Source organism: Larus michahellis, chromosome 2 (assembly GCF_964199755.1).
Source record: "Larus michahellis chromosome 2, bLarMic1.1, whole genome shotgun sequence".
NCBI classification, from domain to species: Eukaryota; Metazoa; Chordata; class Aves; order Charadriiformes; family Laridae; genus Larus; species Larus michahellis.
In genome coordinates, this window is record NC_133897.1 from 4,722,074 (window position 1) to 4,739,005 (window position 16,932).

The window sequence follows — 16,932 nt, forward strand, 5'->3', positions numbered from 1 at the left end:
GGCCCTGAAAAGCAGTGGAATTTTACTGAGAATTTAATATTTTACAAAAAGTAAGGTTTAATTATGTTTATTGGAAGTGTACAGAGCTTTTTTGGGCTCCTGTTTAGGCTGAACTCTTCTTGCCGTTGACTAGGTAGAGGATTTCACCTTAGAGGGTTGTCAGTCTGACATCTTTCTGAAGCACTGCACTTAATGTGAAATTTGTTTCTCTGCAAAGGCCTGACATGAAGTCTATGCTGCATCCAGTTTTAGATTAAGTAGTAAATGTTGTATTTCAAACTATCTTCTCTCAAATGTAGGTCCTAGTTTTACCTAACTGTTCTTAGACTTCAAGCTTCTCTCAGTCTAAGTACGGACTTGCTGACTGTTTTTCTGTTCTCTATTTCTTTTATCTGCTTTTGCACAATGCCAGTCTCTGACTGAACCTTTTGAGCATCTTCATTGGTCTATTTCTTAAATACTCTGAGGAGATGTGAAATCCCAGAGAAAATTCATTTTCATGTTTTAAATATTTTTTTCTAGCTAACAAGCATAAGAAAATATGCAGCTGTAAGTTACAAAACAACCTTTTATCCTTAATACTGTCAAATGTAACTACTAAGTATTCTTCAGAAAAATGGATGACCTGCCACAGGTCATCTCTGAGAGTGTTGATTTGCACTCATAAGACTTCTGTAAAATTCAGGGCAAAGTTCATCAGCAAAGATAATGTATAATAGATTTCTGAAAGGTACGCCTCATCTAAATGGATCCTGTGGTCTTCTTGTACAGATAACATAGAGTTCCACTGTGAGAAAGTGATTAATTCACATGTCTATAGACTAAATGGCATTATTCACTTTTCTAGATGCCTCACTCTCGTTAGGCAAATCTTTGACAATGACTTCTGACTAGACACATAATATTTTGATACTAGGTTAACCATAGCCTTTCCTCACTCACGGATATATACTAACACAACTTCACTCAGTTCAATGGACATAAGACGTTTTACACAGGGTGAGAGTCTTATTCACTCAGTCTTGCCCTGCCCCTGTTGTTCTATCAAACAGGTGAAACATTTACTCTCAGTGTGACCAGTGCTCACCTCTTTGCTGTATAATAAAAAGTAACTATTAATAGTTTCTATACAGACACTACCCAAAACGATAAATAGCATCATCCATAATTACAATTTTTTTTACAAAAATAACCTTAAAATCCTTGATTGGGGTGCATTGGCAAAAACACAGAACAACAAAAAATTCTACATGCAACAAGAACTAAATGAATGCCTGCTCTCTGGTTATTACCCCTCTGCTAATATCCATTCATTTACTTGCAACATGCGTCATACAAACACAGTAACGTCACAGGATTGCGTACACTTACAGGGTAATGGTTGATAGTTCTGACATCTTGCAAGAGTGCTGGTTAGCCCTCTTAGGCTTACAGTAGCATTTCTGAACGCAGCTGCTAAATATGACAAGATTAGCATTTTTTTCAGCATATTGTGAACAGGCCAAGGTAGGTCACTTTCAACACATTTCATGAGACACGTCACAAAAATGGAAAGCGGACATGACAGAATGAAAATACAGCACAAACCATCTGCTTGACTGAAGCAAAAATAAACAAAAAAATAATTAAAATGCACTGGCTGTCGCTGGCAATGGTGATGTGTTGATTCACAGACAAACCAAGGATTGAACAACCTGGAGGCAGGCGGGCAGCGTTACGCATCCAAAGTACACATGACCTTTGCAGTCTGGTATTGTACAGAGGGTAACAGAACAATTTATTAAATGAAAGTTGACTGCACGCTTGTGGAGAACAATTAGATAGTAACATGAATTTGTAGGATGGAGATTAATCTAAGATGAAATTGGATCAGATGTTCTTCATTTTCATGTCTAAGTACCCAAGGTAGTGTAGATCCCGTCTTTTTAGTGAAGAGTACTAGAAAGGACACCAAAGCACTTTTTCGCCCAGCTTCCTCGGTGCATGGGGAGGGGAGTTCAGTATGGAAACTGCACATCTCACTGGTAATTCAGAAGTACTCCTTATTTTTTGTCACTTACTCTAAAAGACAGGTGTGGTCATAAAAACAGTAGACACATGTACTATGGACCAGGACCATAATCTCTACATGTTGTATTCCAGAAAGAGCTGCTATGGAGAATGGGATGTTTACATTTACAACTAGCTAGAGAGAGGTTAATTCAAATTGGCTGTCAAGAAGGATAATCTGAAACAATGTGGGAAGACACTTTGGGGGATCTGAGGGACAAAACCTTTGTATCTGTTATGGTAGGCTGAAAAACACGAGAATTGAAAACAATAATTTCTTGTTGACTTGAGGGGAGATTTTTTGTCTGGTTTTGTTTTCAACACATGGTTGTTTTGGTGGGGTTCACCTCAGAGAAAGTGAGATATTTACAGTACAGATGTCTAAGTAAATTGGGAATATTTGGTTCCTTGAGAATTGTCAGAAAGAATAAGTAAACAAGAGAGAAATAGGCACTTATTGGTCAGGCTATATGTGACCTATTTTAGATGTCCACTTTAGGACGGGATGAATGGTACACCAAACACCACTGACTACTCTGACTAAATCTCCGTTGACTATAAAAGATAATATAGTGACATAAAGGATAATAAGCAATTGCCTACAAGGCAAACATCTAACTTTATTCAAACAAACCAAACGCAGGTTTGGTTGCTCTGCTAATATGCATGGTCTATGCCTTGTGTTAACCTAGCCATAGAGGGAAGATGTAGTTTATAAACTGAACAGTGAAATAAAATAAATTGAAAACAGATTAATTTTATTTCTACTGTTAACTCCTTTAAGCCAATTCCATTTACTACAGGGTTCTTTTTTTGTTTTGTTTTGTTTCCTTTTGGGTAATCAAAACCTGACTGCTGTGTTGTTATTAAAGATTATAGCGTAAGAGCCAGAAAGAACACAGTATTGTGGCATGCGAACATCCAGAAAATAGAAATAGTAATCATGTTTCAACTTCCAAAATTAATCTAATTTCTTGGATGATGCTAAGGAAGTAAATATGAAAAAACCTGTTCTTTTTACAATATGACTTCTGTGATAAAATTTTGCACTGCCTCTGTTCTTCACATGGCTGAGTTGTGCATTAACTGTCAGCTAAGACTGATCAAAAACAAGGAGGGAAGTTTTAGAGACAAGTCCTTTTTACTATGGCTGAGACTTTCAGAAGTGACTATGGATTTTGAGTGTCTCACTCATTTTTTGATCACCTGATCTGAAACACATTTTATCAGACAAATTTTTACCACCAGAGGGCGTCTCAGCAAGTCTTGAAAAGCAGTGTTTATGAAGGCATTTTAAGGTACATAACCTGAAAATGAAACATCTAAAAATCAATAACCACTTTGAAAACTCCTAGTCATGGGGCCTTGTAGTGGGTTGTGTTCTTAAATGACATGCTTAATTTTGCCGTGGTAATCTTGACAGAAAAAATCCCCATCCATGTTTCCTTTAAACTTAGCTTATGCTTACGCTGCATAAAAAAGCTTATGCTTTATATATATATAAAAAAACAAAACAAACACACAAAACAACTTAAAGCTTATGTTGCTTTTATTTGGCAGGGATTGCTTTTCATTATAGTTTTTTCTAGTGAGTAGACCTGACATGACAACACTTGATATATGCTAGAATTCTCAAAAAGGACAGACTTTGTTTTGAAAATAGTATCTAAGAATTAACTACTACTCCCCAACCAATGAAGGGACATCTTCCATCACATAGGCTTGTGATGGAAAACTCTTACAAAAATATTAATATTTTAGTGCTGTTATCCTTTTTTCTGCCATCCTGCCTAATTTAAGTAGAATCATTTCTCTGATGTTAGTATTGTAAAATGACCCAAAACCTTAAGAGTACAGAATTGATAGAAGTTTTCATTCCTTTTTTGCCCTCCCCCCTTTTTCTTCAATTTAAAATTTATTTATATGTATATAGTTAGTTAGTTATTTATTGTTAAATTAGAAACATAGGTGGAAGGAAAGGAAGAAAGAAAGAAGAGACTGAGGAGGCAGGAACTAGAAAGAAATGGGAAGGAGGAAAAAATAGCCAAATAAAAGAAAATTAATATAAATGAGGTTATGGATACCAAAACGCTCCATGAATTAGGGCAGGATCCTCAGATCTCTGTAGGCACACACAGAATGGAATTGGTCACATCTAACTATATGGACCTAAGACAAATTTAAACTGAACTGTCACCTTTAACTCACTCAGTCATGGAAAGAAACGGGCACTTCCAGAGGCTAAGCTGACCTGTGCAACAGAGGCGTCTAAGACATACGGGATGCATTGTCTTACGGAGGTGCCCTGGTCTCTCAGTTTGACCATAGACGATGACTAGACTGCTTAGATTAAAAACGAGACTTTAGACAGCTAAAGGCAAACAAGCTGAGTCTCACCGCAATTGTCCTGTGCATGGACTGCAGCTGCATCTGGGAGGAAGAGGGAGGGTGCTAGGGTGGAAGGGGAAAAAAAAGTTAAACATTCCCAGGATTAAATGAGTGATGTATGATGTGTCTGAATACCATCTTGTCAGACTGAACACCTCGACATCTGGCAAGTTAATGCAAATGAGAGAGTACACAAATTTGAGGCAAAAGCAGTTGCAATTCAATTCTAAAGACTTTGTAGGCTTCTCAGAGTTGCTTAAGAGAAGTAAAATGAGCATGCTGATTCAGGGGAATGAAATAACACTCTATTACCAAGGCCAGGGAGACCCATAATGAAAAAGATCAGGGTTCTAGGTTTAGGTCACTAATAGCACACAGGGAATGACAGAGTTTGTGGGTTGTCTCTGAATATGCTGAAGGGCAATCCTTTGGGACACACAATAAAGACAGAATTTGATTCATACAAATTAAAACTGTGCCTCATTAAGAATCATTGTACACCCTGCTCAAATAATTCTACGTAAGCTCACTACAAATAGGATTGTCAACCATAAAAGTAGTAGGAAAAGGAATGCTGAAACCAATCAATGAAATAAAGTACTGAAAATGCAGTAAAAAGTTAACCAAAGTGAAAATAGAAAGATTGTATGGGAGAGAGAGAAAAAAAAATTGAAAAATGGAGCCATAGCATCTATTATTTATGCTACATGCCTACTTACCTACAGCTGATATTGTTTTATGTTGGAGGGCTTCTTAACCTTGCTACTCAGTAGCTAAGGATTTCCCAAAGCTAGACTTGTTTCCCGGCCAAAACACCAACTACGTTTACAAAACTCCTGGACTTACAGATCAGATATAAACAGTTTGGAAAACTGAACTCATTCTGTGAGCAGAAAACAAACTACACAATTCCATCCCGCTGCAGTGACTATGGGCCCTGATCTACTGTGTGCAAATAGACTCATACACACCTCTCATCCGGGCACAAAAAAGGCATGGGTATTTCTCAGCAAAGTTGTTACTTAGTTCCACCTTATCTAATTTTTGAAGTTAACAATGTAACTATATGCCTTTTACCTTGTCCTCCCATGCTAGCTTAGCAGTCAGTGGTGAGAAACAGACCATAAAGTTAGATTTATGCGACCCATTTTAAACGTCTTGTTTCGAATGAAATAAGTTGCACCAAGGATTGTGTTCTCTGGGCTGACTGGGTAGATCTCTACTGACTGTGGAAGGAGCCCAGCATGATTATTTCATTAAATGAGGTGGATTAAATCCCATGCTACAAGTTGCTACAAGTACAACCTTTATGGTGCTTTTAATAAAAGAGGCAACTTTGTTTCTCTACTCTTCAATTGAAAACAAGTCCAAAAGTCTTGCTCTAGTCACCTTTGCCAAAGTCTTGGTCTTGTTACACATAGCTCTATTTTTTACTGCTAACACCACCAAAGTGATAGACCTTTCCTCAGACCTCTGTAAGAGTTCTGAGGTATTCCAGGATCATCTTCTGACACCTGGGAATAATCTGAAAACAAGTTGGAAAAAAAAGAGAAAGTGTAAAGTCTCCTTTACAGTCCGTATCCAAAACACGTTAAAATCAGTTGACTTTAATGTGCAGTAGTAGTTTTCATTCATCGGACTTTTTGGTCTCTACCTTTTAGGGCTCTTGCATTGGTTTAATACGGGACAATTCACCTTTTTTTCTCTTCACTGTTTTGAGTAGGTGTGTCTTACACAACTGAGTGAATTGCTTGTCTTTTCAGTGATTTGGGGGAACATAAAGAAGATTTGCATTTTTTGTGTCTATATACTTGCAAAGTCAATGAACTTCAAGCTAAAAACTAGGACGTATGTAGGAAACATCACAAGGATCTTCTACAGATTTCAAAGTTCCCGCATTACAGAGAACATTCAATGTCTTCTATACACTTTACATGAGTGTATCTTTAATTGCACTAGAGTTAGACTTAATTTACTGTAACTGAAAGCCAGCATGGTATTTACAACAACAATTTGACACAGAAACAGTATGTCTGTGAGGAAACCACTATGACCTGTCCAGAGGCTGAAGCCAGATTACTGCTTGCAGACTACAGCTGAGGCTGAAAATGAATGTTTAACAAATATGAATGTGAACTGGAACTTTTTATCCAATAATTCTGACTTCTGTGCAGAACTGAGGCTTGAAGATAAATCAGAATGTTCAAAGAGAGCCAAAAATCATCTTTACACAGTTCATTCTTGTCTTTGCTAACTCCTATAGGGTGGACATACAAGGATGGAGAAAGCCAATCAGAGATCAAAGAATGAAGAGATAAAGCTTAATATGCAGCAGTGCTCTGGAGGAGAAAGCTGGTAGTAGAGAGCAGAATACTTCTATGAAAAACAGTCTTCAAATAAACTGTAGCTTCAAGGTTACATGTCCTGATTCTTTCTCTCTATTAACTCTGGAGATCCTGTTTTAACAAGCTAGATTATTTTCAGTGACTCCAGAGTACAGACTAATGCCATGCATTATGGAATAATTCTGATGGAGGTGCAGTAACATAACTGTAGTGTAGAAGACAATACCATGTTTAGTGAGAAAAATGTACCATCCCAAATGAGATTCTTAAATGGTTTTGAATATAGGTTTACTGTTTGAAATGAAGAGTATTGAAATGAAGAAAATGTCCAAATCCAGACACAAAATATCTAAGAATGTGATTAGCTCATTGTCCTTAAAATAAACAAATGAGCAAAACCCACAGAGTATTTATTTTCAGAGTTTGCTACAAGAAGTGGATTTTCAAGCATTATAGACAGGTCTTAGTCCTTTCAGCTGGCACAGCTCAGCATCAGTACAGCTACACTGAATTAATATAATTTGCAGTTCTGAAGCTTCAGCTATATTGTTTTGCCTCACCTGCCTCACATGTTATACGATATCCCTGCAGACGATCCAAGTTTCAACCCATCCCTATAACCCTCCTTAATGAAAAAAGAGAATGCTGCCTTTGCTGAAAAGGCCTGGGCTTGCAGACATTTAATCAGCTGAACAACTCCAGTGTTTTCACTGAAAATAAAGAAGAGTTTGGAAATATATAAGAAATATATACAGTTTGGAAATCTCTCAGTAATGACACAGGTGCACAGCAAATGAGGTACTATGACGTGAACCATATGCACAACTTTGGATTGGTCCAGTCTTGTGGTAGTATACATTTGTTTAAACCACTTTAATTGAGATTTAATTCAATATTAAGCTATTTTAACCTGGTGGCCTTTAAGTGTGTACTTGCACTCCCCAAGGCAGGAAGAATTTGTTCCTGGGCAATTAACCAATTCCCCAGTTTGTACCACACAGTTCCCTTTTTGGACAGTATTAGTTACAAGTGCCTTATGAGAAGTTCACTCTTCCAGATCAAAAAAACCCTCTGCACTGCAACAGCACCACTTTTCTTGCCACTTTCATACCTGAGGCTCTAAGGACTATATACTTGCTTGGAGTACATCTTAATAATTCTTCAGACATAAAACTAAAACCACTGGCTGTGAAGCGTTAGTTGCTGAAGTGAGACACAAGAAATCAATGGCAAGGAGAAGCAGAGACACTGAGGGGAAATTAAACTCCTTTTGTTCTCATATGGTAGAGACAAAAATGTGAATGGTAGCAAAAAGTAAATGGAAGACCATGGATGCTGGTGTGCATCAAGCTTCGATGTAAGTTGAAAGCACATTCAAGATCAGAGATGTCAGAATTATTCCCCATTGTCTGCAGTCTCGCAACAACTGCTGCATGACCAGTTGCTTCAACTCCACTTTTATCTTTACACTAAGTAACTGATTCAAAGAAACAAAGGTGCAAATTGATTTGCGGGCAAACAAAATTCCAGATCTAGCCCTTTCAGCCTAACAATGCATTCAAAACAACAAACTTAGCTATGACCAATGCATGACAGAAAGGGAAAAGAGCCAGAATGGTCTAACATGGATGCTTCAAAGTTAGCTCCCAGTTTGGAGTTTCTCAAAAATGATCTGAATCTCCAAACCCACTATTTTTCCCAGTAAGTAAGCTACCCTGATAAAGGATACAACACTGCACCCAAATCCATGGGTAATTCATAAAGATGCATGGCCTTAGGCACAGGCTGTTCTCTATCCTGCTGATCTCCATGACAACTGAAGTTTATCAATACAGACCAAAATTAGGTTATTCACTTTGATGAAGCACAGTGACTTTAGAAACACATTTGAGGTCTTCACCCCATTTTCTTTAGGAAGGCCACCTTAATTTTGCCGATCAGTAAACTTGAACGTGTGGCAAAAGTTATAAATTACAGAGAATTTGGTTAAATATAGGCAGTTTCACACTAAAGTAAGCAGCTTTTTATTGTGCACATTGCTAAAGTATTTATGGTCTTTTAAAAAGCAACTGTGGAAAAATTTTAGATATATATAGCATTTCAGATAGTACATGTGTAGGCAAAGACCTATGTTTAGACAGGCAAAGAAGCACAGACGCAAACACTTATATATAAATCATGCTGGCTTGAGGCTTCAGATGTTTTGCGTGCTGTTCAATACCAGTTATGGCAATCAAGTCACAGTGTTTTAGGTACTGGCTTTGAAAGGCATTTAGGTCTGAAATATCCAGATATATGCTACTAACATTTCACTGGGAAGTCATAAGACACTATTTAGCCTTCTTTTGTGCCTAAACCACCTCAGAAACAGGGCTGTTAGGGATAATCCGACTCCTGATAGGCCTCCAACCCCTTCTTGAGAGAGCATTACTGTTTCTTCTTAAAACAAATGGAAGAAACATTTCTATTAGAAGAAGCACACTGTTAAATATAACATGGCATTGTTCTTTCCCTCACTAACCTGCACACCTCCTTGATCTTTCTGGAGAAGGGCCATCTATCAGTGGCCTCTCTTTCAATGTGAACATGCTCCTTTCCAGCTCGTGGCTTCTCTCGTAACATATAGGGGGAAAAAAAAATCTGTGCTTAGCTCTTTTAGGACACAGTCTGTGGACAAGGAACTTCATTCTCTAAGGCTGCCACAGAGCATGGAGTCAAGCAGAAATTTTAAGTTACGATTAGAGAATTTTTAAGCATGAAACAGGCAGATTTAAAAAAAAAGTCAGTTAGTTCATCAGCCACAGAAATCAGCGCTGTATACTTTCCTCTGTCTGTATACCTATTGAAACCATAAAATTGCCCATAAAAATACCTTACAGCAATGTGCACAAATAATGTTCAAAGACAAAGTCATCCTATTTTTCATTACTACTTCAAAACAGAAAATAGCAGGAGTCAGCCTCCATCGTACAGACATCACCTGTGCAGGCCGAGGCACAATGGACGTGAATGCTAACCACCTTCTAAGGATTTCAAAACAACTAAAGCAGAGCACTTTTTAACATTGCGTTCATCACAGATGATCTTGTAACCACAAGAAACAAGTTTTGTGATCAATGATTTCAAAATCAGACCCTGTCAAAGCTCTAGTAAAGTGCTTGTGTATCATTGCAAATTGATGGAATTTCCTTTAAAAATATCGATTTAGTATTCTGGAATATTACTCTGGCAAGTGGCCCATGAAATAACAAAACTACTTTCAAGGTAGACATAGCTTTAGGTCTGAATTCATCATCACTGTAAGAATGCAAAAGATGCATACGGATGAAAGGACAGCATTTAGGTTAGGAAGCTAGATTTGACAACCAAATATGTATGTTCATGTTCTTCTACCTGTTACAGACACCAGTGAGGTGCCTGTAGTAATTTTGAGTAACCCCCCTTGTGAATCATACTCTACACTGTTCAACAGGAATAACAGCTCATAGGAACTTTATACACTCACTAAATATTCACTGCTGTTTGATTTTACAGTAGTGGAGACCACAGCAAATCTATAGATAGTTAATCAATACAGAATGGTGTTTTCAGTTATGCTATTTATGGTACGTAGCCTACATGAACTTACATTTCTAAAAAATACACTCAGTTTTTTTCCAAACCCTACCTTAAAAGATTTGGGACAAATTACTCCCCACTCCTCCCCCAAAAAAACCCACCCAAAAAAAGCAAAACAGAAACCAAATAACCCTGAAACCAACACCCAAATTAATAATTTGTCTTGGGAAATGTAAATTAAAAGTATAGTAGTTGTGAATAAGAACATTTTCTCTAGAGTGTAAAATAAATCCATCAAGAATTAGTGTCAATCAAAGTAACAAACATCTACTCTCCTAGCATTTCTTAGAAATGAGAACTAGGTCCTTGATGATCATGCACTGACGATCAAATGATCATCGTCTGTGTTTTCCATTGTACTTTCTTGTGATAGAAAAGCATTAACCCAGGGACACACATTCCTTTTAATTGCTGGTCTAGCGGGCATTCCAGCACTCAACTGGTAGTACCTGGGGTTAAGAAATTAAAGTGCCATGCTAAAGAATATACCATTCATCAAACATCTGCCATTTTCTTGTCAAAAATGAGACTTCTGGCATGAAGACCCTGTCAATAATTATTAATGCTGGCAGTCTGAGCACTTGCAGCAAGACAAAGCAGTAGCAGAATGAATCATTGAGTGTCCGGTGACTTTTTAGGTGAACTGTAGAGGAGTGTTGTTTACCAAAACGTTTGTGTAACAACATTGCTTCTCCTGCCCTAACCCTCTAGGTTGCACCAATGTAAAATCATACCTACCTATGATATATGCCATGTTTCTCCTTTCTTTCCAGCAAGATGCTGATTGGAGGAATGACGTAGACCTGAATTAGCTAGATATATGTGGGGTTTATTTTCTTTTCATTGAGTTTTCAACATGTGATACAAAATTTATGAAGAATCTGTTAAAGCAAAAGCAGAAACAAGCTTCCCCCTCCCAAATTATACTATTCATGCTAAAGTGGAAATAATTAAAAAAAAAAAAAAAGAAGCTTTTTCCAGTTAAATGTGTTTGATCCTTGAAAATTAATGAATAAGCAAAGAACTTGATGGAAATGTGTGGGCCTTTTTTAAACTTAAGGGTTATTCCAGCATGCATCTGCACCATGCGTACCTACTTAATTACTGGAGTGGTTTATGGTAGTGATACTGTTAGACGATCTTCTGTCTATAACGACTCTTTCAGCAATGCAACAATGCTCATGAAAAGAATAGCGTGGATTTAAGCTTTGTGTAGGCATTTCTACAGGAATATGTTTTTTTGTGGGGGTGTGAATGTGCTCTTTCTACAATTTGACCAAAACCTCAGAGTAGATGCTGATATACCATGTTGCACACTACTGGCTGCATTTCTCATGGAAAAAACAATGAAGCCTTCCCAGATCAATTTATTATCTGTTTCCTAAAATTCCAGACAAAGGGCTGATATAGGAAAATACATGCGAATAACGTGGGCCTGATGTGACACACCATGTGCTGGACCAACCATAATAGAGTTGTGAATATGCGTTTTCAGTCCCCAGAACTGTGAGTGCACATTGGATTCGTGGACTTCTGATGTGGTGCTGCTTGGCCTTCAGCATGTGGTGTGACAGTCCCTAAATAATCTACTACTACAAAATACTTACAAAACGTGCAATTGGAGATTGACAAAAATCAGGCAGTGCTTTCTGTTTGGAAGCACGTTAAGTAAAATCTAGCTGGATGGAATATACAGGTACAAAACCAAGATGTTGCACTATAGGATTAAGTATGTTGTGTCCATGACCATGGCACATTACAATTGTTTATGCAATTCATTCAGCAGATGGGGCAAGAAACCTGTCTGAACTATGCAGATAGGTGTCTTAATTACACTAGGAATATAACCAATGTTACTTTATGCTTCCCCAGCACCTGAGGATCTCACTCAGTTGAAAATCTATTGCTTTTGCATTACTGGACTTGCTTTGGTTGTTTAATTTGGTGGAATGATTCAGGTTAACACAAGGTTAACTGAAACCAAACATGGTTCAAGAAACCAAGGTATGTCTTTTTTTATGCCTTTGGCAGTTCACTCCTAACACTAAAAAGTAAATAATTATGATAACTACTGGGAGGAAGTATGAACGCTGCCTAAAGAAAAAAACAAAAGAATCATAAAGTTAAGAAAAAAACCCAAAAATAATCATAAAATTGAAATTAATATTAAAAGGGACAGCTTCTATTTCCTTTCTAATTCCTACCTCAGCTGTTTAGATAATTTTGATGAATCTAGCCCCCTGTCATTTCAGCCATAAGGAGGAGTTTCTATCTACAACACCAGTAAAAGGACGGGGTTATTGCTTTCTGAGAATCTGACATGGTCTGAGCCATTCAGTCTGAAACGGCAGCATGCAGGCAGCTTTGAGAGGGAAACCAAATGTGTGAAGAAAGATCAATTAGGCATGAGACTGGCAATGAATGACTGAACATACAAGTTGATAAGATGGAAGTTTACTATCACTAAAGCATTTGACTGCTGTGGAAAACTGTTAGGGATTAGCTACGTGTTTCCAAGGTTTTGCCAGCCTAAACGGAAAGGCTATTGCATATAATGATCATCTGATTATTTAGAGAGAAAGTCTGATTTTTTTGTGGGAGTAAAGCACTCATTATTGTGCTGTAAATTATACAAATTATTGCTTGATTTTTTAAAGCAAGTTTTACAGTCTCAAGCGGCTACGCTATATTAATTAAGCATTAGTTCCCCAGTAGTGCACTCTTCTGTTGTGTTCCTGTCATAGCTCGCAGCTAACTTCAGAAGTGGGAATTTTTAATAATGAGTGCACAGTTGTAACAATATATAATTAATCTTTGAATTTAAGCACATCCCCAAGGCTTTTAAAGCCAAACAGAGGCTTAAGTGATTTGCAGAACCATGACCACAGTGTCTATAAAATAGAACTGGAGGTAGACTTTCCTGACAAAAATAATAGTTAAAAGGTCCTGAACATATAAGAACAAAATAAATTCTACTCAAAAACAATAACCAAATTTTTGTGGGGTCTTTTATTTTCTTTTTTGAAGATGGAAGTCCTGGCTAAAGGGTTATTGCAAGGAGTAGAATATTGATAGCAGAGTAAATCTCAATCACTGCTACAGATATCATGTGATATTACCTTCAGAAACAGGCTGAACACCCTTCCTCAACCACAACTCATTTGTCTCATGTACTAAAGGCAAAGAACTTAAATATGTTGTGGAATAAAGATCTGGATGGAGAATTTAGTCTGATGGGATGATGTTTAATAGTTTTAAAGAGCAAAATAGGACATAGAAAATGCTTAATATGGATGACAGTCTAAATGCCACAGAGATTTCAATATGGTGACATAACCATACTATGAGCTGTCTTATTTCTTCATTATAACACCTCTCTTTTTACAAGATATGTGTGCACAAATATTGAATATGCCTGGTGTATACCTGCATAGACTTATTCGTTTCATTGTTTTTTATTATTTCTGTGTGACTTTTCTGTTGTCGAATCTGTTTGGATAAACAACACTCCACTTCATAACACATACATAAATGCAATATCAATTTATACACACCCATTAATAAAGTTGCAAAAAAATATGAAAAAGAATGGCAGCGAATGAAACAGAAAATATGATGTTTTCTCTTGGTTTTGGTGGCTAACTATACACATAGGAAAAATATCAGTAAAACCCAGTCACCATATTGATCAAAAATGACAAGGATGTTTTATAATCCCATTAAATCACTGGAGTCTATGGCATGCTTTGCTTCATATGTGAGAAATGTGCAGCAGACACCAAACATGCACTTAGCAGGTTGTAGTCAGAACTAGCTCTGCACATCTTGGGTGCTAATTACAATCTAAGATTTAGTGGATGACTTCCCAGCAGCACATACATGGGAAGTCTTCATGCAAGCCCTAGGTAAACCATGCAGACAGTTAACATATTCACTACACTTTCTCCTGAGTTTTAACTCTGAGATATATCCACCTGTAGATTGAATTTAAAGCATCGTTTTTGTCTGTGGAAATCCGGTTTGGAGCAAGCTTCAAGGGCAGCACTTTCAGTAAGTGGATGTCTGACTACAGACATGAAAAAGTGATGCATAAAATATTACCTTTTCATGTAAATCTAAACAAGACAGTAGGAAAGAAGGGAAGAAAATTAAGCAGCTGGAGGACGTATTTTTCCCTGAAAACTGTCATTTAGATGGATGCCATCAATATGCTATGAGTGTGGTAAATTAGGGTGAAACTGATCACTGGATAATTTTTTTAAAAAGTACTAGAAAATGAGGATCTCCTGCTTTATCCTGACAGCTGTTATTTTTATTTAAGGTTTTCATGACTTGCCTTCTTTCACCAGGGATACAGCACTAAATCAAATAGTCTTACCTGCGTTTATGAGTGCTAGAAATCACTAGAGCTCAGAAAAAATTGCAAAACGAATGTGTGTGATGTTTAGGCTGAGAAGCCAAGAAAACACCAAATGTGCTGCCACATATCCTAGTTATTCAAAATGATGATATAATTTTTAAATGGAGACTGATGGCATGCACTCAAAACGAGAATGACAACCATCTTAAATGACCAATCTCTGCCCTCGAATGAGTTGGAAACTATCAAAAAGGATATTGGCTTTAAAAAAATGTAAATCACAAACAAAGCTTTAAAACTTCTAAAGGAAAATTTTAAGATTTGTGCATTTTTAAGCAATTCTTGGGGTGGCAGCGTGGTGTTTGGCTTAAGTGGAATGCATTCAAGGTTACAAGAAACATGAACATAAGGAACTTTAGGAGATTGTCAGAATTCAGTCCAAAGTTAATGAAATCTTTTCACCAAATCTCATTGCTTTCAATGAACTTTGGACCAAGTCCCTGGAATGTATGAAGCACAGCAGACTGTCCCATGAGTATAATAATATTTATGCCTGGTCAGTATGTTAATTTCCAGAAAACTGACCTGTAAGGAAGTTTTTTGGTTTTGTTTGTTTTTTTTTTTCCAAATCTTGTATTACTGTGTATTTTTTAGGCCTTTTAAAAAAAAAGTGAAAGCTGGCGTTAAAATGTACTTCAGTGGCTTTTAAAAGAAAGTAAAAATCAACCGAAGCAATTTAGTAGATTCTGTAACTCTTTTTGAAAATCAAATTAATTCAGCTGAGGTGTCTTTTTGACTTTGTCTTTTTTCCTATGTGTATATTAGAAATCTAAATTGATTACTGCTTTATTTGTACTTACAAGTAAATGCTGGACTCATTGCCCCCGATATCAGGTGACTGGAGTTTCTGCACAAGTATCACAATTATGCCAATAAAAAGCACAAAGTTTATCTAGGGGAAAAAGAAAGAAAAAAAATAATGGCGATATATTTTTTCAAGTATGAGAATGAGACTTTCCCAGTGACTTGCTGGCTCCATTGCCTTATTCTTCTCCCAGCTGCAGTCTAGAAGTTCTATAGGGTGAGGAGTAATGGGATAAGTTTACAAGGGTCTTATTGTCCGTTTGCCAGGCAAAAATATCCGCCTCTCAACAGCTAAAGGCAGAATTTCTTCAGTCCCAAGCACTAGATAACATAACATAAGTGAAAACGTTTCAAAATTTTTCAGTATCAATTGGTGCAAAGAATAAAAACAAAGATTCCTGCACATTAAAACCATACAGCAAAGATCTCAACACTAACAGCATCTTCAACACCCATTCTTTGAACTAAGGCACTTCATAGTTTAGCAGCATCCATCAGGCACAATTTAATGTCTCCACTTTCCTGAAAATCCCAAGTTGTGTCACTTTCCCTCTCCTTGGTTGAACCCAGCCCAAGATGAGATGACTTCTAATGTTTTTTTGGGGAAGGAGTGTGTGTGTGGGGGTAGGGGAGGGAGGGTGTTAATGTTCATCATCATGACTTCTAGTTTTATGTCTTCCTGGGCATCTTCTCTTCCATGGAATCATGTAATTACAAATACAGTTTTAAAAATTTGGAGATTAATAAAATCAATTTATTTTGATGCTTTGGCTTCAGATTTGGCTATCACTAACTCCATAGCATCTTAACACCAGAAGAAAACAGTGGGAAATTTAAGTTGATCCCATATGCAACATTTTACTCCTGTAGGGACACTAAGAACTTCAACTAGATGTGAGAATCTCTTTCAAAAGGTTTTTCCATCTGATCTGAGGACTATAAAAGAATGGAGAAGCCCAGTCATCTCTTGCTAGTTGCTTGAATCTTTAATGTCTTCAATAGGAGCCAGGTATAACTGATTCCCCAAAGCCAGAATGTGATCCTTCAAGAATATGTCTGTAAAGCATGGAAATTCACATATATTGGTATAAAAAAACCGCACAGGTTGTTGGACCCTCTCCATCTCAATATCTTTCAGTGTTATTAGCTGAATTACCTTTAATGTGTCTGAAGGTTACTGTACTTCAGAGAGCTGACCAAATACTTAAAAGAAGCATGAAACCTGAAGAAAACACCTACCAGTAGACAGCTACCTGTGAGCTGGATGTCTAAATTCCCACAACAGTCAACAAAGACCTGGCCGGTGCT

The 16,932-nt window shown here is 37.1% G+C and overlaps 1 protein-coding gene across 17 annotated transcripts in view; it reads right to left on the bottom strand.

Moving 5' to 3' along the window:
- ADCYAP1R1 (ADCYAP receptor type I) overlaps positions 1 to 16,932 on the bottom strand; it is a 143,240-nt gene that overhangs the window by 9,577 nt on the left and 116,731 nt on the right. For 5 of the 17 annotated variants that reach the window (XM_074573990.1, XM_074573988.1, XM_074573992.1 and 2 more), the window contains exon 13: positions 15,621 to 15,712. In XM_074573990.1, coding sequence (XP_074430091.1) covers positions 15,621 to 15,712 — 92 coding nt within the window. Of the gene's footprint in view, positions 1 to 1,371; positions 1,456 to 4,446; positions 4,501 to 7,343; positions 7,493 to 15,620; positions 15,713 to 16,932 lie in introns of those variants that run through there. The other 12 variants (XM_074573980.1, XM_074573976.1, XM_074573977.1 and 9 more) reach the window with 6 other exon arrangements.